The sequence below is a fragment of the Neoarius graeffei genome, chromosome 3, assembly GCF_027579695.1.
Source record: "Neoarius graeffei isolate fNeoGra1 chromosome 3, fNeoGra1.pri, whole genome shotgun sequence".
NCBI lineage: Eukaryota > Metazoa > Chordata > Actinopteri > Siluriformes > Ariidae > Neoarius > Neoarius graeffei.
Window position 1 is genome coordinate 110,832,831 of NC_083571.1, and position 24,964 is coordinate 110,857,794.

Consider the following 24,964-nt stretch of genomic DNA (forward strand, 5'->3'; position numbering starts at 1 on the left):
ATTTTTATACAAGTGACCAATTTCAGAAGGAATAAATAACCAAATCAAAACATCGTAAGAATAAAAAAATAGTCTTGTCTACAGCCTTAAATGCCCCGTGGCATGAGAAGTATTGTAACCCATTATCTGTAATGTACCCACTGTCTTTGCAAATTTTGTAAAAATAAAAATAAATGATTGATTGATTGATTGATTGATTCACATATTTTGAATTTTAGAACTCTGTTAGTGGACAACACAATGGTAACATAAAATGTTTCTGTCTACAGAGTTTGTGTGGTAATAAAAAAAAAGTAAAACATTGCAGTTGTAATCTCTATGTAATAAATCACACACGACTTAGGCACCATATATATCAGTACAAAAACATTTCAGATTTCCAAACATCAGTTTTCCATCACAAAATGAAATGTTACAGAGAAATGTAAAGAAAGCAGCATATTACATAAGAAACACTTTTCAGACAAAACACATAATGAAGGCTGCTGGGTTTTGCTGCAAAAATAAGAAGGAAGTGTGACAGTCAAAATCTCCAGAAGAACTGAGGCTGGTTCTGTAAGATGCTATATATAAATAAATGTAGAAACATTTAATTTGATAGCATTTCTTTGCATGTGCCTGAGCCCTTTGCATAGTACTGTACATTTCCAGAAGTGGAAAAAACAAGTGAAGGCACATTCCAACATGTTATGCCCTGAAACTGCACATGTGAATTCAAGTCAACAGATGCGATATCATGTGAATAATAACATTTCTATGAGAGAATTTCCTCAGAAATGAAATATGAAAGAAAATGAATTATGTGACAGAATCACGTTAAAAATAACATTACAAGCAATGAACATGAAACATAACGTAACATGCAAAGTATCTGAAAATGTAATGTGTAGAATTCACATGTAACTGACTTTCGAGGTAAATTTGCATAACACTTTCGTCTTTCCAGGCTCAGTGTGAGGAAGAAGCAGGCGCACACGTGATCATGTCGTGGTTCGGTTGGAGTGAGCCTCAGTACCGGAGTGCAAGGCGTGAGCCGGCTGAGGTGGTGACGGACACGCTGATGCTCGAGCTCAGCTGGCAGATGAAGGAGGCGGAGCGGTTGCAGCGTGAGCGCGATAATGAGTACCGGCGGCTGCGCACCGGCGTGGACTACAGCTGGCTGGTGAGCACACCACGCATCTCCTACGACATCAGCCATGGAGAGAGACTGGCGCTCGAGGACCTCTGCAGCAAAGTACATCCATCCTACTGCGGAGCCGTAATCCTCCGGTAATCACATACCAGCACGGCCTTAATTTACAACTTGATTCTAATTAGGAAAACCATCAATGATATTTTCCTTTTTATCTCAGACTCACATCATCAGATCAGGCCACATGTAACTACACAGAGACAATCACTACGTTTACATGCACATAGAGAGAATCGAATTTCTGCCGTTGCTCGACTGAAATCGAAGTTCAAAATGCCATGTATACACCTTAATTCGGCTGAAATTGAACCGAACTTGATTTCTCGGAATCGAGCTACACGACCTAATTTATGCGATTTCTGCCGAGCTACTTTGTGCATGTATACCCTATCGAGCTAGTTGTCGAGCTACTTCCGGAAGTGACGAGTGACGAGACCACAAGCGGGAAACACAACAGCCTCGGTCGGCATGACAACAGTAGTAGCGAGCAGCAGAAGAGGTCAGGAGGAACAAACGAAGAAGAGAAAATGGCGATGTAGAGCTCTCTGAAGTGTGGGTGGAGCACAGAGGACGGCAGGACAAAGCTTCTGGTACTAATGGCCCTTTTCCACTACCCTTTTTCAGCTCACTTCAGCTCGCTTCAGCTCACTTCAGCCCGACACGGCTCGCGTTTCGACTACCAAAAAACAGCACGACTCGGCTCGCTTCAGCCCTGCTTAGCCCCTAAAACTCGCACGGTTTTGGAGTAGGGCTGAAGCGAGCCAAAGCGAGCCGAGTGAGGCTGGGGGCGTGAGCAGACACTCCCCTGTGCACTGATTGGTGAGGAGGAGTGTCCTCACATGCCCACACACGCCCCGCGAGCACGCTGGGATCTGTAAACACCGCAAACCCGGAAGGAGAAGAATTACGAATTACGAGAATTTCTGAAGCCTTATGCGCCTCGCCTCATCTAGATATGCTCTTGCCAGTATCTGTTCGCGTTGTCGGTGACAACAAGCCACAGAACCAAGACCAGCAACACTAACGACTCCATGTCCTCCATGTTTATTGTTTACTATCCGGGTCGTGAGACTACCGCTTAAAAGCTCACTGATGTCACTGTTTGCGCTGCTTAACGACATCACCTGACGTCCACCCACTTTCGCTAACTCCACCCAATGTGTCCACCCACTTCCAGCCAGCGCGGTTCAGCGCGGTTGTAGTCGAAATGCAACTCCAACAGCCCCGCTCAGCCCAACTCAGCATGGCACGGCTCAGCCCGACTCAGCCGCGTTTGTAGTGGAAAAGCGGCATAATAGGCTTTTTATTGTCAGACTTTTCAGTTTAACAGCCTACTTTTATTCTTGAGAGAGAAACACACACACACACGCGCGCGGGCGCTGTGTTCAAGTCCCGGGATGAGCTGTCCCCTCTGCTCTCCCTCTGCCTCCTTAAATAGGGCGCGGTTACTGGGAAGACACACAAACACAGGTTAATTACCGTCAGGTGAAGTGATTCTGCCACTCACCTTCCCTGGCTCCGCCCTCCTGTCACAGACCGGTGCTTGACCACGCCCCCACTGCCACAGGCAAGCAGAAACATGCACTTCTGGAGCAATGAGGAGACAGAGTTCATGCTCATTCAGCTTAAGGAGTTGAATATATTAAAATTCATGGACGGGAGAAAAACGCGCAATGGAGAACACGGAACTGATAACTTTGTTTACACTCTTGAATAGCTCTTCTTCATGACGACAACCGGAAGTGTACCAACACGATGGGGCGTGTTGCGCCACCTGTGGCTCGGGTGCACAATGAACCTCACACAATAGCCCGATTTCATTGTGTGCATGTAGGATTGGATTTCTCTGGCACCCTGCTGGGACCTTCAGCTCGATTACCGACAGCAGCTCGATTTGGATGTGCATGTAAACGTAGTCAATGTTTCAGACTTCCAGGAAAATACCCCCCTTCCCCGTCCTCACCTTTATTTACCCTGCCTCAATAATCATCCATCTTACCCCAGTTTACCCTTACAGAAAAGTCACACACATTTCACCTGGGAATCTGACTCATGGCTTTAGACATACCATGTTTCACACATTTTTCACGTGGACATTTCATGTGTTTTTATTTTTTCCACATGTGCCCCCCACGCACAAACAATTAATTTATTTCACATGCAAATTTTTCACATGTAAGTTGTTCCCCCCGACATGGTCACATATTCACATGATGCCACATCTGCTGATTCCCATGAAATGCACCTTCACATATTTTCCTCATGTGAGTAATATGTATGTATATGTAGGCTATGTACATGGCAGCATGGTGGTGCAAGAAGGTTCTGGGTTTGAGCCCAGTGGCTGACAAGAGCCTTTCTGTGTGAAGTTTGCATGTTCTCCCTGTGTCTGCGGTGGGTTTCCTCCACAGTCTATAGACATGCAGTTAGGTTAACTGGCTACTCTAAATTGCACATTGGTATGAATATCTGAGTACGAGTAGTATGGTGGCTGCCAGCAGCACCTTTGTACACCATCGACTCTGCTATGTTGAGCTGTGCCCTTCATAATTTAGCTATTCAGCTGTAAGAAAGGATGATTCCAGCGCTACTGAACTCACAGCAATGGTGCTATATCAGTCAGTTATATTTTACATACTATTACCTAATGCCAATTAATAAACATGAAAACAATAAAAAGAAGCCTTTTTATTGTCACATATCCATTAGACCTCTGCATTTAACCCATTTGGAAGTATGCAGATGCATACAATTGAGAGCAGTTGGGGCTTAGGTGCCTTGCTCAAGGGCACTTTAGCCATAGATGTAGAGGGAGGAGAAAGTGCGGTTCATTTACTCCCCTAACCCACACATTTTCTTGCTGGGCCATGGAATCAAACCAGCAACCTTTTGGTCCCAAAGCTGCTTTTAACCTTTAACCATGGCTTTCCCCAATAAACCTCCATCCATTATCTGTAACAGCTTATCCTGTACAGGGTCATGGGCAAGCTGGAGTCAGCTGACTATGGGTAAAAGGCGGGGTACACCCTGGACAAGTCACCAGATCATCGCAGGGCTGACACATAGAGACAAACAACCATTCACACCTATGGTCAATTTAGCCACTAATTAACCTAACCCATGTCTTTGGACTATAGGGGAAATTGGAGCACCCGGAGGAAACCCACTCAGACACGCGAAGAACATGCAAACTTCACACAGAAAGGCCACTGGGCTCGAACCCAGAACCTGCTTGCTGTGAGGCGACACCACCATGCCGCCCCCAAGAAGCCTAAATAATCTAAATAATAATAGTAGTAGTTAAAATTATAATAATTTGCCATAAAGAGGAAACTGTTTCTGGATGGTCAAATAAACATCAAGGCAATTGGAGCCAATTTTTAAAAAAATTGTAAATTCATTTAAACTTGGGTCTTAATCCTAGCACTCACATCGACAGCAGACAAAGATTGTGGATCAGTAATACTCTACATTAGGGATGAAATGATAGGACGATTCCGATCAATGTACTGAAAGGTGACTTTTGAAATTAATTTATCATCAGTAGATTATTTGATTATAATTGATTACAATTAATTAGAAATAGATTATTATAAAGAAAGGATAGACAACTAGTATGTAAAAAAATTCCACATTTTTAAACTGATATGTAAATTGACTAGCAAGATGATTTGCTCATAACTCTGATAATTACGCCATCATCATACCTTCTCAGTGTCATGCTTCATGTGACTTTTTTGTGATGCTTGTTCTAATCCTTTTCCTAATCTCTTTCCTGAGTTTGTGGAACAGCTTGTTCCCTGGACAAGTGTAATCAAGGTGTAATCAAGGCTGATCTTTTCAACTGTATTCCATGGTGTTTGTGATCAGTGCTAATCTTTCTATACTCACACACCTGGGGCTTCATAACCATCATGATTATTCATATTCACCACCATTGTGATTAAAAAAACTTAGATTGGGAATTTAAAATGTATTGTTACAGCTGTATTAATATAAAATCAAAATCTGGAAAAATTGACTTTGGGAAATGGGACATGACAATTTCTAAGTATGAATATGAGAGCAATATGTGGTTTGTTACATACGAATATGTTCTAAAATTGATAATTGCATTGACAGCTGAGAGTCATAATTTATAAATACGTTTTTTTTCCCCACTCACTCTCACAGATACAGGAAGTGCTTTATATATGTCCATGCCTTGGAGGCACATGCTGCAAACACACACAATGATTTAATTATAGAGATAAAACCTACCATGGTGAGCTATTGTAAGATTCCCTAAATACATCTAGGCCTTTTCAGGGTAGAATGAGTGGCTATGCCAAAGTGGCTTTGTGGAATAAACAACAGAACCATTAAACCTCTGGTCCTAACGAGCTTGAGAGAGTCTCTGGATACAGAAAGGCCAATTAACTGTCATTAGGCCTATATTACATGGCCTAGGATAGATTGAATTTTGTAAATTGCAATGAGAAAAAGGATATGAAATATACAGTTAGCAGATACAGATAGCAATCGATTGAGTTCTTGGCTGAGTCGAGAGGTTCAAAATGATCCTTTAATCTTTTAAGAGTTTTCTCCATTAATCTAAGGAGCTTCATTTAATTTCAGTTCTGAGAAATACCAACATGATAACAGCCATTCTGACCTATGCATAGTTACACCTATGCATGATATTGTTGTGATGTGCAGCTTTATTAGGTATACTGATCAGGCAACTAACAATCTAGCAGCATGTGGAGTATAAGGTACAGTATAATATTCTAATCAAAAGGTAGAAATAATGTATTTTATCCATTCATTTATCTTCTGTAATAGATTTATCTTGGTCAGGGATATGGTGGATCGGGAACCGATTGTGGGAACATGAGGCAGGAATACACATTGGATGGGATGATGGGGTGATTTGAACTTGGATGTTTCCCTGGTATATACCAAGCATAAATTTACACTTTAGCACCAACCCGTCCTACACTAACACCCACCCTTCTGGAACAGCTAACCATCATACACTGAGTGTCAGTTTTTATTTAATACACTGACAAACTGGTATACTGTTACATGTGCTCATCTGTTAGACTGAAGACAGAAAACACAGTCCAAGCACAGAGTTATTCATGAAGTTGGGTTTCTTCTGGGTACACTGCTTATTTTTTTTTTCTTTCCATTATCCCAAAAACATGCAGGTAGTTGAACTGGCCATACTAAATTGTTGAAGTCTCAGCAGCAATATTCAGTTTAAATGAATAAAGTATATTGTATCTTATACCTTAGTAACTACTAGTGATCACGTATACAGGGGATATAAAAAGTGTACACACCCTATTAAAATTATAGGTTTTTCTGATGTAAAAAAAAAAAAAAATGAGACCATGATAAATCATTTCAAAATATTTCCCACCTTTAATGTGACCTATAACCTGTACAATTCAATTGAAAAACAAACAAATCTGTTAGGGGGGGAAAGATAAAAAATAAAAAAAAAATGTACAATAAGCTGGTTGCATAAGTGTGCACACCCTTAAACTAATACTTTGTTGAAGCACTTTTTGATTTAATTACAGCATTCAGTCTTTTTGGGTAGGAATCAGCCTGCCACATCTAGACTTGGCAATATTTGCCCACTCTTCCTTGCAAAAGTGCTCCAAATCTGTCAGATTGCGAGGGCATCTCTTGTGCACAGCCATCTTCAGGTCACCCCACAGATTTTCAATTGGATTTAGGTCTAAGCTCTGGCTGGGCCATTCCAAAACTTTGTTGGGATCATGGTCGTGCTGAAAGATGAAATTCCTCTTCAGCTTTCTAGCAGACACCTGAAGGTTTTGGGCCAAAATTGACTGGCATTTAAAACTGTTCATAATTTCCTCCACCTTGACTAAAGCCTCTGTTCCAGCTGAAGAAAAACAACCCCCAAACATGATGCTGCCACCACCATGTTTCACCGTGGGTATGGTGTTCTTTTGGTGATGCACAGTTTTGTTTTTGTGCCAAACATACCTTTTGGAATTGTGGCCAAAAAGTTCAACCTTGGTTTCATCAGACCATGACACATTTTCTCACATGCTTTTGGGAGAGTTGATGTTTTGTTTTTTGCAAAATTTAGCTGGGCCTGGGTGTTTTTCTTTGACCCTACCTCATAGTCCAGACATATGGAGAATACGGGAGATTGTTGTCACATGTAATACACAACCAGTACTTGCCAGAAATTCCTGCAGCTCCTTCAGTGTTGCTGTAGGCCTCTTGGCAGCCTCCCTGACCAGTTTTCATCTCGTCTTTTCATCAATTTCGGAGGGACGTCCACTTCTCAGTAATGTCACTGTTGTTCCATATTTTTCCACTTCTTGATGACTGTCTTTACTGTGCTCCATGGTCTATGTAATGCCGTGGAAATGTTTTTGTACCCTTCTCCTGACTGATACCTTTCAACAATGAGATCCCTTTGATGCTTTGTAAGCTCTCTGTGAACCCTGGCTTTTGCTGGAGGATGCAACTGAGTAAATGTCTGAACTTTATTTGGGGTTAATCAGAGTCATTTTAATTGATGGCAGGTGTGTACTCCAAAAGACTGAATGCTGTAATTAAATCAAAAGGTGCTTCAACAAAGTATTAGTTTAAGGGTGTGCACACTTATGCTTATTGTATGTTTTTTTTTGTTTTTTCCCCTAACAGATTTCTTTATTTTTCAATTGAATTGTACAGGTTATAAGTCGGGCGGCACGGTGGTGTAGTGGTTAGCGCTGTCGCCTCACAGCAAGAAGGTCCGGGTTCAAGCCCCGTGGCCGGCGAGGGCCTTTCTGTGCGGAGTTTGCATGTTCTCCCCGTGTCCGCGTGGGTTTCCTCCGGGTGCTCCGGTTTCCCCCACAGTCCAAAGACATGCAGGTTAGGTTAACTGGTGACTCTAAATTGAGCGTAGGTGTGAATGTGAGTGTGAATGGTTGTCTGTGTCTATGTGTCAGCCCTGTGATGACCTGGCGACTTGTCCAGGGTGTACCCCGCCTTTCGCCCGTAGTCAGCTGGGATAGGCTCCAGCTTGCCTGTGACCCTGTAGAACAGGATAAAGCAGCTACAGACAATGAGATGAGATGAGGTTATAAGTCACATTAAAGGTGAGAAAAGTTTTGAAATCATTTATCGTGGTCTCATTTTTTTTAACATCAGAAAAACCTATAATTTTAATGGGGTGTGTACACTTTTTATAGCCACTGTACCTTAAATTCTATTTTCCTGGCAGGTTTCGTCAGGTCCTGACAGAGAATGAGCCAGAGGTGCAAGAGGTTTCCGGTCTTTTCCGTGCCGTTCTTCTTGAGACACTGGAGCGCATTCAGGAGGAGAAGGAGGCACAGCGCTTGGTTCGTCAATGGAATAACAAGCGCTCCATAAGCCTGTCCATGCTTACTTTCAAATCTCGAATGAGAGTCAATCCGTTCGGCAGCTCTGTGGCTCTCACCTCCAGCACTTCTGGATTAGAGGAAGTCCATACCATATCTCAGGATGTTGAAAAAGGACTTGGACACACAACTGAAAAAGCACAACGTGTGTTTAGCATGCCTGATTTCAGACACAAAGGCATTAATGGTCATGTGTGATGGATGTTTGGACATAAAAACGCGACTTCACGAATGGAACTGTACTAGGGATTAAAAAAAACCCTACAAGGTACATTTATTATATAATAACCACCAAACATAATAAAAACACAATTGTTTTCTGCACATTACTTTCCATTTTCAAGAGCACAACAATAAATAACCTATTTATTTCATTTTCTATACTAAAATGGGAATGATGCAAATATTTCTCTGATTGCTATATACCTTGATATTGATGGTATCGTAACACTCCTACTGAGTTTCCAGAGGCTCTCTGGCACTTATTACACTATGTAAATGGCATGTGTATGGGTTAAGTTTTGTGATAAAAATTCAAATCTCTAGGTCCTTTAACAGGGCTACACGGTGGTGTAGTGGTTAGCACTGTCGCCTCACAGCAAGAAGGTTCTGGGTTCAAGCCCAGTGGCCAATGGGGGCCTCTCTGTGTGGAGTTTGCATGTTCTCCCTGTGTCTGTGTGGGTTTCCCCCCATAGTCCAAAGACATGCAGGTTAGGTTAATTGGTGGCTCTAAATTGACCATAGGTGTGAATGGTTGTTGGTCTCTATGTGTCAGCTCTGCCATGACCTGGGAACTTGTCCAGGGTGTACCCCACCTCTCGCCCATCGTCAGCTGGGATAGGCTCCAGCTTGCCCGTGACCCTACACAGGATAAGCAGTTATGGATAATAGATGGATAGATCCTTTAACAGCTGTGAATTTTAGTGGAGGATGTTTTCAGGGGCTGGTTTGTATGGCATTTAGCAGCCTGTATCTGATAAACCACTTTCTAAATTACAACACAAACCTAAAGATGACATACAGAAGCTTAGAATGTTGTAAAATATGTTAAGTTAAAACAATTTTTTTTTAAAAAGTAACACTTTCCAAATATTAATGATTCAGCATTAGTGTAAACATTTCAGGTGTATGTGTATTGTCTGTGGGCTGTACAAAACTCCATCTTCAGTAAGTGTGAATTTTTTTTTTAAATGATAAATAAAATTGCTGAATTAATTAATCCTATTTAAAGGTCCCATGGCATGAAATTTTCACTTTCTGAGGTTTTTTAACGTTAAAATGAGTTCCTCTGACCTTCTGAAGTCACCCCAGTGGCTAGAAATTTCATAATGTGTAAACCAAACTATGCCCAACATTTGAGAATGGCGCGTCAAAACGGCGCGTTGATAAGCTCTTCCCTTTACTACGTCAGCAAGGGAGATGATCCCCACGCCCCCCCCTCTGGATTCCCACCCACTGTATGGATTTCCCCGCCCAGTTGTAGTGAGAAGACCATAGAGGGAGGACACAACAACATGGCATCACCTAAGCGAGCGAAACATGGAAATTGCGCTGTACATGGATGTGACAACACAGAAAAGAGTCTGTTTTTACTGCCGACGGGAGAGCCCCTGAAGACGCAGTGGCTTAATTTTATTTACTTCAATAATACGCCGTCGAGTCTACCTAAGACGGTGTATGTTTGTCGGAAGCATTTTCCTGAGGAATGTTTCCACAACTTGGGACAGTACAGGGCAGGTTTTGCACATCAACTGTCACTGAAGCCTGGGTCCGTACCAAGCATCCCTGCTGCATCAGCCACAAACACCGAACAAGTAAGTGTATAACTAGTCGTTTTGCCATGTTTTAAAATCAGTGCGTTAGCCTAGCAATGGCTACATTAGCTGTGCAGCTAACCGCTTCCTGCAGTTAGCCAGGTAATCTGCGCTACAAAACTAAAGATGATGCAGCATGCTCTGTTAAACTGAGTTTAGTCTGGAAATTGACTGTAACTTATGAGCTTATGTTTGACTATTGTTCCGCAATGCATGTCATCTGTTGGATAAGCGCTATGTTGTTGTAGTTGCTGCTTCTATCCTCTTTGGTTATGGAGTGCGTGTTCAAGCCTAGGGTATTATACGTTCGTAAACTACCACTCCGAACACTCTCACTCTCTGTTCTCTGTGTCACGTTGAGTTTACGAAAGGAGTCCGAGGGAGAACGGGGTTTTGTCTTAGCAGCGTGGCTACAGGCGCTGATAGCAGTGAGTATGTGTGCGCGCGCAGCTTGGTCAAGCCCCTCCCCCTCCCCCCATAGCCCGCCCCCACCCTCTACCCTTCCCCGCCTCCTGCTTCTCATTAGCAAAACGACGCACTGGGAAAAGCGCTGAAATGGGGCTTTCTCCCAGGAGGCTATATTTACGTGCCGAGGGTTCATTTCAAGAAAGGCTGCGGATATAACATCCGGAAGCCTCCACGAGCCCGTTTAAAGCATCAACAAACCACCATGCCATGGGACCTTTAAACCCTTCCACTGATGACATAGGAGTACATGTGTATAACAACTGTGATATAAGAAAATGACAGTGGTTTACAGTGGTGCTTGAAAGTTTGTGAGCCCTTTAGAATTCTCTATATTTCTGCATAAATCTGACTTAAAACATCATCAGATTTTCACACAAGTTCTAAAAGTAGATAAAGAGAACCCAGTTAAACAAATGAGACAAAAATATTATACTCGGCCATTTATTTATTGAGGAAAATGATCCAATATTGCATATGTGTGAGTGGCAAAAGTATGTGAACCTTTGCTTTCAATATCTGGTGTGACCCCCCTTGTGCAGCAATAACTGCAGCTAAATATTTCCGGTAACTGTTGATCAGTCCTGCACACCGGCTTGGAGGAATTTTAGCCCATTTCTCCGTACAGAACAGCTTCAACTCTGGGATGTTGGTGGGTTTCCCCACATGAACTGCTTGCTTCAGGTCCTTCCACAACATTTTGATTGGATTAAGGTCAGGAATTTGACTTGGCCATTCCAAAACATTAACTTTATTCTTCTTTAACCATTCTTTGGTAGAATGACTTGTGTGCTTAGGGTCATTGTCTTGCTGCATGACCCACCTTCTCTTGAGATTCAGTTCATGGACAGATGTCCTGACATTTTCCTTTAGAATTCACTGGTATAATTCAGAATTCATTGTTCCATCAATGATGGCAAGCCGTCCTGGCCCAGATGCAGCAAAACAGGCCCAAACCATGATACTTCCACCACCATGTTTCACAGATGGGATAAGGTTCTTATGCTGGCATGCAGTGTTTTCCTTTCTCCAAACATAACGCTTCTCATTTAAACTAAAAAGTTCTATTTTGGTCTCATCCGTCCACAAAACATGTTTCCAGTAACCTTCTGGCTTCTCCACGTGATCTTTAGCAAACTGCAGATGAGTAGCAATGTTCTTTTTGGAGAGCAATGGCTTTCTCCTTGCAACCCTGCCATGCACACCATTGTTGTTCAGTGTTCTCCTGATGGTGGACTCATGAACATTAACATTAGCCAATGTGAGAGAGGCCTTCAGTTGCTTAGAAGTTACCCTGGGGTCCTTTGTGACCTTGCCGACTAATACACGCCTTGCTCTGTAGTTTTTAGCTCTTTAAACCTCTTTTTCCAACCTTTTTTACTTTTTTGCTCTTCTTACGAAGACATAGTGTGTTTTACTATATAACATGGATATATTTAACTTTAACATGCAACCAGGAGCCAGTTTTCTCACTTATTCGAGAGAGGAGCTGCTGGCCCTGAAAACAATGGGACAAGCCGGGATACGACACCCCATCCCGGCCAAGCTGAGGAGGAAACCCAGGGGCTGCAAAGCTGGAGCTAAGCTAAAGGCTAGGTTAGCGGACAACCGGCAGTGCTACAAACCATCCATTCCCTCCGTTATCATGGGGAATGTGAACTCGCTGCCGAATAAAATTGACGAGCTTTCCGCTCTAAACAACCAGCGGATTTACCGGGAGAGCAGTTTATTTATCTTTACGGAGACATGGCTAACACACCTCGTACCGGATGCTAACGTGGACCTGCGGGGATTCACTGCTGTGTGAGCTGACGGAGACACTAACACATGCGGGAAAAGCAAAGGTGGGGGACTTATCATTTATGTTAACAACCGCTGGTGTAACCCTGGACATATCTTCATAAAGACAGTCTTATGTTGCCCAGACTTGGAGCTGCTAGCCGTTAGCCTGCGGCCATATTATCTGCCGAAAGAGTTCAGTCATGTGATCACCATGTTTACATCCCTCCGAGGGCAGCCGCAGCCGCTGCATGTGAGAGGATTCACTCTGTCACAGCAAGGCTGCAGACACAGCACCCTGAGGCATTTATCATAATTTCTGGGGACTTTAATCATGCTACTTTGGCTGCTTTTTACCAGGCTGTGGATTGTCCAACAAGGAACAAGAGGACAATTGACGTGCTGTATGCTAATGTGAGGGATGCATACAGAGTCACCCCCCTCCCCCCACTAGGGAAATCTGACCACAACCTGGTTCTTCTACAGCCAAAATACACCCCCCTGGTTCAAAGGCAGCCTGCAACAACTAGGTCCATCAGGAGGTGGTCCCCTGAAATGGAAGATGCTCTCAGAGACTGCTATGACATCATGGACTGGGATGTGCTGCTTAGCCCACACTGTGAGGACATAGAGGGGCTGACGCACTGTCTGACAGATTACCTCAACTTCTGTGCAGACGTGGTCTCCCCCACTAAGACTGTATGGTGTTACCCTAATAACAAGCCATGGGTAACACAGGAAGTCAAAGCTGTCCTCAACAGGAAGAAGGCCGCCTTCAGGAGCAGGGATAGGGAGGTGATGAAAGCAGCACAGCAGGAGGTGAAATGCTGCATGAGGGAAGCTAAGGACAGCTACAGGAGAAAGGTGGAGCAGAAGCTGAAGGAAAACAGCATGAGGGAGGTCTGGGAAGGTGTGAAAACCATCACAGGCCACAATACAAAGACCAGAGTCGTTGAGGGAACAGTGGAGAGGGCGAACGAGCTGAATGACTTCTTCAATCGGTTCAACCAGCCCATGTCCCCCCCACCCTCTCCCTCACTGCAGCCATCTCTCCTTCTTCCCTCAACACACCTCCCCCCAGTCATCACAGCAGCCCCCTCCTCCCCCACCTCAACACAGACTCCTCTATGCGTTACTGCAGACCAGGTCAGAGGTCAACTGAGGAAGCTTCACCCCAGGAAAGCAGCAAGCCCGGACAAGGTGTGTCCACGACTACTGAAGACCTGCGCTGCTGAACTGGGTGAACCACTCCAACGCATCTTCAACCTCAGCCTGCAGCTGGGGAGAGTGCCAACCCTCTGGAAGACATCATGCATCATTCCAGTTCCCAAAAAGAATCAGCCAAGCAAGCTGAACGACTTCCGACCGGTGGCACTCACTTCACATCTGATGAAGACGTTGGAGCGGCTCTTCCTCAGCCTCCTCAGAACCCAGATACAACATGCCCAGGACTGTCTGCAGTTTGCTTACCGGGCAGGTGTAGGTGTGGAAGACACCATCCTCTACCTGCTACACCGAGCTCACTCGCATCTGGATAAGGGAAATGGCACAGTGAGGATCCTCTTCTTGGACTTCTCGAGTGGCTTCAACACCATCCAGCCCCTATTGCTTCAGGACAAACTGAACAGGATGCGAGTGGACCCCTGCCTGGTCATCTGGATCTCCAGCTACCTCACTGACAGGCCGCAGTACATCAGGCTGAAGGACATCACGTCTGACACTGTAATTAGCAGCACCGGAGCACCCCAGGGCACGGTGCTGGCCCCTCTTCTCTTCACCCTGTACACCACGGACTTCTGCTACAACTTGGAGCTGTGTCACATTCAGAAGTTCACCGATGACACAGCCATCGTGGGGTGTATCAGGGACGACAGAGAGGAGGAGTATAGGAGCCTGGTGAGGGACTTTGCCATTTGGTGCAACAGGAACCATCTGCAGCTCAACATCTTGAAGACCAAGGAGCTGGTCACTGACTTTGGGAGGTCCAGACCAAGGTCATGACCAGTTCTGATCGAGGGAGTTGAGGTGGAGGCTGTGGATTCCTACAAGTACCTCGGGCTGTGGCTGGACAGCAAGCTGGACTGGACTTGGAAAACCAATCACTTATGATATGATGATATGATGATGCCCTTTATTGTGACTAGTCACATGTACCAGTGAAATTAGCCGTCAACCTGTCCGTACATATACAACATACAATTGACATAGGGTAGACAGGACAGGAAGACAGGGATAAAGATAAAAGGAAACACAACATGAGGAGAGATAAGAAAAAAAAAAGAATACCCCCACACTATGCTCCTGTCAGGAGTACAGTGTGGGAACATTTTAAAAAAACTTTGCATAAGCACAACTACACACAGGTACACTTTAAACACGGGACATGAGGGGGGGAATCGGGGTAAGGGGGGGAATCAGGGGAAGGGGTAGGAGGGGAGGGGAGGAGGTAATCCAGTGCAAGCAAGCAGCCGTCCGCTCCTGCAGCCATGAAGGCGCTGGTCATGCACCCGCTTGTCACACTGGGGGTAAAAATGGCGACCACGGAGAGTTAGAGAGGAATGCGAGGAATGAGTGTCTCCCGGCATTGACCTTCAGCGGGAAATGTTTTCTCAGGAACGGCCTAAACCGAGGCCGGAGCTGTCTCGGGGCGCCGAATGTCGATAAGATATGAATTGTTTGGTCTTTCCAGATGCAGTCTTTGCACGTCCTCACTGCTCGTCCATATCTGCCCATTCTATTCAAATTGATCTCTGAAAAACATATTCCTTGCAAAGCTGAAAGCTGCTCCGAGATAACAACCATTTTGTGGTTAAAGTTCTGAATGTCCACAGTCCAAGTGCCAACAGCTTTGCCCACCACTCCAATCATATCAGGCAGCTTTGTGGGGCTTTGAACAGCTGTCACCATTCTCTGATTTCCTCGATATACCAGGCCAATGCCTAATCCAATCAGCAAAAGTCCTGTAATCATGGTTCCGAATAGGTAGATATCTTCAATGTCCTCCACAGAAAGAATCGCCAGGCACACGACCCGCCACCGCTCCCACGCATCCATTGTGTAACCAGCCGCAAACGTTCCGGCAGGACAAACGGGTTCCCCCAAACCCAAACTTCTCGTCGAGAAAACTGTGTCAATTTCGTTAGGAGACCAGTTTATCAATTCCATGCTTTTTAGTTTAGAAAGTAATGCAGGAAGAGTCTCTTCAAAAAGTACAGCAGACGAGACAAGACACAGGCACAAGCAGGGAAAAAAAGGAGGGAGAGGGAGAGCAGAAATGCGACCGCCTTCCGTGGAAGCACAGAGAGAAAAAAAATACAGGAAGGGAAAGAGCAGGCTATACTTCCTTAGGAGACTGCGGTCCTTTAACATCTGCAGGAAACTCCTGTGGATGTTCTATCAGTCTGTGGTCGCCAGTGTCCTGTTTTACACCGTGGTGTGCTGGGGGGGCAGCACATCCAAGAAGGACACATCCAGGCTGGACAAACTGATCAGGCGGGCCGGCTCTGTGGTCGGCATGAAGCTGGACTCTCTGGTGACGGTGGCAGAGAAGAGGTCTATGGACAAACTATTGAACACATGGATGATACCAGTCACCCTCTGCACACTGTCATCAGCAACCAGAGGACCCTGTTCAGTGACAGAATACTCCTTCCCAAGTGCAGGACGAACAGACTCAAAAACTCCTTTGTCCCTCATGCCATCAGAGTGTACAACTCCTCTCTGGGGGGTAGGAGGGGTAACAGGAGGACAGAGGATGGGAAGGAGCATTAGTCTAGCCTAACAATAAGCAATACTGGACAATGTGCAATATAAAGTGCAATATCTTTCCTGCTCTCCCCCCCCCACAGACACACACTTACCCTAACCCCACTTCCCCCCCTCCTCTCTTCCCCATATCTTATTCTTTTATATTTGTATATGTAAATACTTAATTTATTTTAATGTGTCTAGAAGTTTTTCTCTATTTCTTTTCTCTGTTTATCTGTAATGATGCTGCTGGAATCTTAATTTCCCTGAGGGAACCCTCCCAAAGGGATCTCTATCTTATCTTATCTTGGAGTAATCTTTGTTGGTCGACCACTCCTGGGGAGGGTAACAATGGTCTTGATTTTCCTCCATTTGTACACAATCTGTCTGACTGTGGATTGGTGGAGTCCAAACTCTTTCAAGATGGTTTTGTAACCTTTTCCACCCTAATCAGCATCAACAACGCTTTTTCTGAGGGCCTCAGAAATCTTCTTTGTTCGTGCTATGATACACTTCCACAAACGTGTTGTGAAGATCAGACTTTGATAGATCCCTGTTCTTTAAATAAAACAGGGTGCCCACTCACACCTGATTGTCATCCCATTGACTGAAAACACCTGACTCTAATTTCACCTTCAAATTAACTGCTAATCCTCGAGGTTCACATAATTTTGCCACTCACTGATATGTAATATTGGATCATTTTCCTCAATAAATGACCAAGTAGAATATTTTGTGTCTCATTTGTTTAACTGGGTTCTCTTTATCTACTTTTAGGACTTGTGTGAAAATCTAATGATGTTTTAGGTCATATTTATGCAGAAATATAGAAAATTCTAAAGGGTTCACAAACTTTCAAGCTCCACTGTAGCTTAACTACATTTACAATGTAGTAAATGTAGTTGCAACATTCATAATACAAGCATTAATATTCAAGTCTTGTTTATCATTTCCAAAGTTTGCCAGGACATAATGTGCTGTACACTGAAATGAGTGTGAGGTAATAGAACATCACACACACACACACACACTTTGTGATATGGTTCAGAAAGTAGCCGTAAGAAGATGGGTAAACTTTGGCCGTGAAGGGATGCACATGGTAAGCAACAATACTCAAATAGGCTGTAGCATTCAGGTGATGATTGGTGTTAATGGGCCCAAAGTGTACCAAGAAAACATTCTTCCCGCTCCCCTTACCATTACACTACCTCCACCAGCCTGGAGGTTGTGTCCATGCAGTCACGCTGTTGGCGCCAAATTCCGACTCTACTATCTGTGCATCTCAGGAGAAATTGAGATTCATGAGTTTTCATTTATCCAGTTTTGGGGAGCCAGTGCCCACTGCAGCATTAGCATTCTGTTCTTGGCTGCCAGAAGCGAAACTCGACCTGGTTTTCTTCTGCTGTAGGCCATCCACCTCAAGGTTCGATGTGTTGTGCATTCTGAGATGTTTTTCTGCTCACAACAATTATACTGAGTGGTTATGAGTTACTGTTGCCTTTCTGTCAGCTTGAACCAGCTCTGATGACTATGGATGTTAAGTGGTTTGTCTGTGGCTTCCTTATTAGAATGTATGATAAGTGACCTGCAGCAGACTGTGTTAATTCACTTAGCGAAATTGCAAGAGCATTTTTCCCCTCTGATTACACCTGCAAATTTAATTAAGTTAATTTACTGAAATTATAAATAGTCATGGCTACAGACAAAATGTACAGAGTTAACAAAAGAGAAGGAGCAACTTAAAGTGCTAGAAACAAGAATACTTTCTCTTTGTACCCACACTGAGCAGTCATAACATTAAAACCACCTGCCTAACATGGTGAAGAAGCCCCTCATGCTACCAAAACAGCTCTGATCCATCAACGCATGGCATCCACCAGACCTCTGAAGGTATGCTGTGGAATCTGGCACCAAGATATTAACAGCAGATCCTTAAATCCTGTAAGTTGTGAGGTGGAGCCTTCATGGATCGGAGTCGTTTGATCAGCACATCCCACAGATTCTTGATCAGATTGAGATCTGGGGACTTTGGAGGCCAAGTCAACACCTTGAACTCTGTCACGTTCCTCAAACCATTCCTGAATGATACTTAAGGTATGGCAAGGCACGTTATTCTGCTGAAAGCAGCCTTTAGGGAATAACTGCTACCACAAAGGGATGCACTTGGTCTACAACAATGTTTAGGTACGGTAGGTGGTATGTGTCAAAGCAACATCCACACAAATGCCAGGGCTTAAGGTTTCCCAGCAGAACTTTGTCTAGAGCATCATGCTGCCTTTGCCGGGTTGACTTATTTCCATAGTGGTGGAAACTAAAAGAGGTTGAACATCAGAAGGAGTTTAGGGAAGAAATGAGACAAGCATTGAGTGGTCATGGAAGTCTGCCAGAAGATTGGAATACTACTGCTGTACTAGTAAGAGAGGCAGCAAGGAAGGTGCTAGAGTGGTCATCGGGAAGGAGGAAGGAAGACAAGGAGACATGGTGGTGGAACAAAGAAGTGCAGGAAATTATAAAAGAGAAGAGGTTAGCAAAGAATAATTGGGACGATCAGAGAGGCGAGGAAAGCAGGCGGATATACAGAGAAATGAGACAGAAGGCAAAAAGAGCGGTAGTGAAGGCGAAAGCAGATGCATACCGGGAGTTGTATGAAAGACTGGAGACCAAAGAAAGACCCGTATAGACTAGCTAGGCAGAGAAACAGGGAAGCAAGGGATGTACAGCAGGTAAGAGTGATGAAAGATGTAAATGGAAATGTGCTGACATAGTGTATTAAGAAGGTGGAAAGAGTATTTTGAGGATTTATTAAATAAGGAGAATCCAAGAGAAAAAAGTTCAGATTCATTAGAGACAGCAAATCAGGAAGCAGAGTTGGTTAGTAAGGGTGAGGTGAGGGTAGCCATGAAAAGAATGAAGACTGGGAAAGCAGTCGGACCAGATGGTATCCCGATTGAGGCTTGGAGATATTTGGGTGAGACGGCTGTGGAGTTCCTAACGAGATTGTTTAATAAGATCCTAGAGAATGAGAAAATGCCGAATGAATGGAGAGTGTGCTAGTTCCAATATACAAGAATAAGGGAGATGTACAGAGCTGCAGTAATTACAGAGGAATAAAATTGATGAGCCACACCATGAAGCTATGGGAAAGGGTATTGGAGGTGAGATTGAGAAGAGAGGTAGCAATCTGTGAACAGCAGTACAGGTTTATGCCAAGGAAGAGCACGTCGGATGCAATTTTTGCTTTAAGAATGTTAATGGGGGGGGGGGGGGGGGGGGCGTCGTGGCTCAGGCGCCATACCATAAATCCGGGGACCCAGGTTCGATTCCGACCCGAGGTCATTTCCCGATCCCTCCCTGTCTCTCTCTCCCACTCATTTCCTGTCCTGTCTCTACACTGTCCTATCCAATAAAGGTGGAAAAAAGCCCAAAAAAAATCTTAAAAAAAAGAATGTTAATGGAGAAGTACAGAGAAGGCCAGAGAAAGCTACATTGTGTGTTTGTAGAACTGGAGAAGTCAAGAGATGAGTTATGGTATTGTATTTGAAAGAGTGAAGTGAATGAGAAGTATATTAGAGTGGTGCAAGACGTACAGTTAGGTCTATATATATTTGGACACTGACACAAATTTTGTTTTTTTTACCTGTTTACTGAAACATATTCAAGTTATAGTTATATAATGGACATGAAGTCCAGACTTTCAGCTTTCATTTGAGGGTATCCACATTAAAACTGGATGAAGGGTTTAGGAGTTTCAGTTCCTTAACATGTGCCACCCTGTTTTTAAAGGGACCAAAAATAATTGGACAATTGACTCCAAGGCTATTACATGGGCTGGTGTGGGCAATTCCTTTGTTATGTCATTCTCAATTAAGCAGATTAAAGGCCTGGAGTTGATTTGAGGTGTGGTGCTTGCATTTGGAAGATTTTGTTGTGAAGAAAACATGCGGTCAAAGGAGCTCTCCATGCAGGTGAAACAAGCCATCCTTAAAGGAACAGTCCACCGTACTTCCATAATGAAATATGTTGTTCTCTGAATTGAGACGAGCTGATCCGTACCTCTCCGAGCTTTGCGCGACCTCCCAGTCAGTCAGACGCGCTGTCACTCCTGTTAGCAATGTAGCTAGGCTCAGCATGGCCAACGGTATTTTTTGGGGCTGTAGTTAGATGCGACCAAACTCTTCCGCGTTTTTCCTGTTTACATAGGTTAATATGACCAGTGACATGAAACAAAGTTCAGTTACACAAATTGAAACGTGGCGATTTTCTATGCTATGGAAAGTCCGCACTATAATGACAGGTGTACTAACACCTTCTGCGCGCTTCGACAGCGCATTGATACCTTCACTCCTGAGTGCAGGTATCAATGCGCTGTCGAAGCGCGCAGAAGGTGTTACTACGCCTGTCATTATAGTGCGGACTTTCCATAGCATAGAAAATCGCCACGTTTCAATTTGTGTAACTGAACTTTGTTTCATGTCACTGGTCATATAAACCTATGTAAACAGGAAAAACGCGGAAGAGTTTGGTAGCATCTAACTACAGCCCCAAAAAATACCGTTGGCCATGCTGAGCCTAGCTACATTGCTAACAGGAGTGACAGCGCGTCTGACTGACTGGGAGGTCGCGCAAAGCTCGGAGAGGTACGGATCAGCTCGTCTCAATTCAGAGAACAACATATTTCATTATGGAAGTACGGTGGACTGTTCCTTTAAGCTGCGAAAACAGAAAAAACCCATCCGAGAAATTGCTACAATATTAGGAGTGGCAAAATCTACTGTTTGGTACATCCTGAGAAAGAAAGAACGCACTGGTGAACTCATCAATGCAAAAAGACCTGGATGCCCAGAGAAGACAACAGTGGTGGATGATCGCAGAATAATTTCCATGGTGAAGAGAAACCCCTTCACAACAGCCAACCAAGTGAACAACACTCTCCAGGAGGTAGGCGTATCAATATCCAAATCTACCATAAAGAGAAGACTGTATGAAAGTAAATACAGAGGGTTCACTGCACGGTGCAAGCCACTCATAAGCCTCAAGAATAAAAAGTCTAGATTGGACTTTGCTAAAAAACATCTAAAAAAGCCAGCACAGTTCTGGAAGAACATTCTTTGGACAGATGAAACCAAGATCAACCTCTACCAGAATGATGGAAAGAAAAAAGTATGGTGAAGGTGTGGTACAGCTCATGATCCAAAGCATACCACATCATCTGTAAAACATGGCGGAGGCAGTGTGATGGCTTGGGCATGCATGGCTGCCAGTGGCACTGGGTCACTAGTGTTTATTGATGATGTGACACAGGACAGAAGCAACCGGATGAATTCCGAGGTATTCAGAGACATACTGTGTGTTCAAATCCAGCCAAATGCAGCCAAACTGATTGGTCGGCGTTTCATAATACAGATGGACAATGACCCAAAAAATAAAGCCAAAGCAACCCAGAAGTTTCTTAAAGCAAAGAAGTGGAATATTCTTGAATGGCCAAGTCAGTCACCTGATGTCAACCCAATTGAGCATGCATTTCACTTGTTAAAGACTAAACTTCAGCCAGAAAGGCCCACAAACAAACAGCAACTGAAAACCGCTGCAGTAAAGGCCTGGCAGAGCATTAAAAAGGAGGAAACACAGCATCTGGTGATGTCCATGAGTTCATGACTTCAGGCAGTCATTGCCAACAAAGGGTTTTCAACCAAATATTAGAAATGCACATTTTATTTACAATTATTTAATTTGTCCAATTACTTTTTAGCCCCTGAAATGAAGGGATTGTGTTTAAAAAATGCTTTAGTTCCTCACATTTTTATGCAATCATTTTGTTCAACCCACTGAATTAAAGCTGAAAGTCTGAACTTCAACTGCATCTGAATTGTTTTGTTCAAAATTCATTGTGGTAATGTACAAAACCAAAATTAGAAAAATGTTGTCTCTGTCCAAATATTTATGGACCTAACTGTATGAGAACAGTGAAACAGCAGTGAGGTGTGCAGTTGGAACAACTGAATGGTTCAAGGTGAAGGTGGGACTCCATCAAGGATCTGCTTTGAGTCCTTTCTTGTTTGCCATAGTGATGGATAGCTTGACGGACGAAGTGAGGCAAGAGTCACCATGGAACATGATGTTTGCGGATGATATTGTGATATGTGGTGAAAGTAGAAAGGAGGTTGAGTTGGGTTTGGAGAGATGGAGGTATGCATTGGAACGAAGAGGAATGAAGGTGAGCAGTAGGATAACAGAATACATATGCATCAATGAGAATGGGAATGAGAGTGTAGTGAAGATGCAAGGAATAGACGTAAAGAAAGTTGGTGAATTCAAGTACCTGGGGTCAACTGTGCAGGAAAATGGAGGCTGCAATAGTGAGGTGAGAAAGAGAGTGCAGGCAGGGTGGAGCAGTTGGAGAAGGATTTCGGGAGTCATTTGTGATAGGAAAGTCCCAGCAAAAGTGAAAGGTAAGATGTATAAGAGAGTAGTGAGACCAGCTGTGATGTATGGATTGGAGACCGTGCCTTTAACGAAGAGACAGGACGCAAAGTTGGAGGTGGCGGAGTTGAGGATGTTAAGGTTTGCAATGGGAGTGACAAGATTGGACAGGATAAGGAACGAGCACATCAGAGGGATAGCACATGTGGAGAGCTTGGGAATTAAGCTAAGAGAGATGAGACTGAGATGGTATGGGCACATCCTGAGAAGAGATGTAGAGCATGTGGGAAGGAGAATGTTGAGGATGGAGCTGCTAGGCAAACGAAAACGAGGAAGGCCAAAGAGGAGATACATGGATGTGGTGAGAGAGGACATGAAAGTGGCAGGTGTGGTACAGAAGGATGCGGAAGACAGGGAGCAATGGAGATGAAAAATCCACTGTGGCGACCCCTAATTGGGAGCAGCCAAAAGAAGAAGAAAAGATCCTGGTACCACCTCTTCCCCAGGTAAATGACACGTGCACCATGATTCATCAGGCCAGACCACCTTCTTCCATAGCTTCATGGTCCAGTGATGCTCATATGCCCATTGTAGAGTGCTTTTGGTGGTGGACAGGGGTCAGCATGGGCACTCTAACCAGTCTGCAGCTATACAGCCCTATACGCAGCAAGCTGTGATGCACTGTGTATTCTGATGTCTTTCCATCATGGCCAACATCAACTTTCAGCAATTTGTGCTATAGTAGCTCTTCTGTGGGCTCAGACTAGATGGATGAGCCTTCGCTTCCTACGGTATGTGCACCGATGAGCCTCGGGTACCCATGACCCTGTCGCTGGTTCACAGTTTGTCCTTCCTTGGACCACTTTTGGTAGGTACTCACCACTGCATACTGTGATCACGCCACAAGACCTGCCATTTTGGAGATGCTCTGACCCAGTCATCTAAGCATCACAATTTGGCCCTTGTCAAAGTGACTCAGATCCTTACGTATGCTCATTTTTCATGCTTCCAACACATCCACTTTTTGAACTGACTGTTTACTTGCTGCCAAATATATCCCACCCCTTGACCAGTGCCACTGTAATGAGATAACCGATGTTATTCACATCACCTGCCAGTGATTTTAACATTATTATAGCTGATCAATGTATAGGGTGTTTCAAAAAATTTGATATTATTTCACAATCTAATAACTTTTCCAGTTCTCATTCAATTGACCTCAAATTTTAACAGCATGTGTGGAAACAGATCAAAATTTTATGTTTAATTGTTTTTATCTTTTTAGGTATAGAAATGCCATTCACTGGAAAAGAAAAGGCGCTGTGTATGTGTGTTAGAGTACGCTCAAACCCAGTCCAACAAGACTGTGCAGTGTGCATTTCTGAGAGAATTCTCTCAAAATGCACCAACTGCAATGCAGATTTGGACATGGCACAAAAAGTTCAAAAGAGGAAGGCTGTCTGTGCTGGGCAAAAGGATCTGGACGACCACTAGCATCGGAAGAGACGGTCGAGTGGGTTCGTGAAAAATTCTTGCGAAGCCCCAAGACGTCCATAAGAAGAGCATGCCTGGAGACCCAGATTCTTCCAACAACAGTTTGGCATGTCCTGAGGAAACGTTTGCGAATGCAACCCAAGTTGCAGCTCGTTCAGGCCTTAAAGGCAGATGACAAGCAAAAGCGCAAACATTTCTGTGTGGATATGCAAGAGAAACTTGAAAGAGAAGAGTTCGATGAATGTTTTGTTTTCAGTGATGAGGCCACATTTCATACAAATGGCAAAGTCAACAAGTATAATGTTAGCATTTGTGAAATCGTTCATGGAATCCACATACCTTTGAATTTCTCATTCAAATTTTGAAGAATAAATCTTATATTGCTCAACATTAAGCCTGTTCAGTTTAATGTGCCTAGACTATGTAGTTTCTGGGATATTTAGATCTGAAATATCAAATTTTTCGAAACACCCTGTATATTCAAGATCTGAAAGATATTTGTCAGCCCATTCATATACAAGTATACAGTAAGTTTGAAATAACATTTTTATAAGGCTCATTATTCCCAGGCATATTCCTAGTATTGCATAGTTATTTTTATTTTTTTTGCATTACATCAGTAAAGAAGTTCTTTAAATAAACCCAGCAGCACATTTGGA

At 43.8% G+C, this 24,964-nt stretch overlaps 1 protein-coding gene across 1 annotated transcript; it reads left to right on the plus strand.

Moving 5' to 3' along the window:
* The first annotated feature begins 982 nt into the window (after nucleotides 1-982).
* rd3 (retinal degeneration 3, GUCY2D regulator) lies at nucleotides 983-8,869 on the plus strand. Its single transcript, XM_060916141.1, has 2 exons — nucleotides 983-1,269; nucleotides 8,430-8,869. The coding sequence occupies exons 1-2, from the start codon at nucleotides 983-985 to the stop codon at nucleotides 8,782-8,784; spliced, it is 642 nt and encodes a 213-aa protein (XP_060772124.1). The 3' UTR covers nucleotides 8,785-8,869.
* The last annotated feature ends 16,095 nt before the right edge of the window (nucleotides 8,870-24,964 follow it).

Bases quoted from the DNA above. Each gene is read 5' to 3' on its own strand.
- rd3 (XM_060916141.1), top strand. From the start codon at position 983: ATGTCGTGGTTCGGTTGGAGTGAGCCTCAGTACCGGAGTGCAAGGCGT. The intron at 1,270-8,429 runs GTAATCACATAC...TTTTCCTGGCAG, and splicing joins TGCGGAGCCGTAATCCTCCG to GTTTCGTCAGGTCCTGACAG.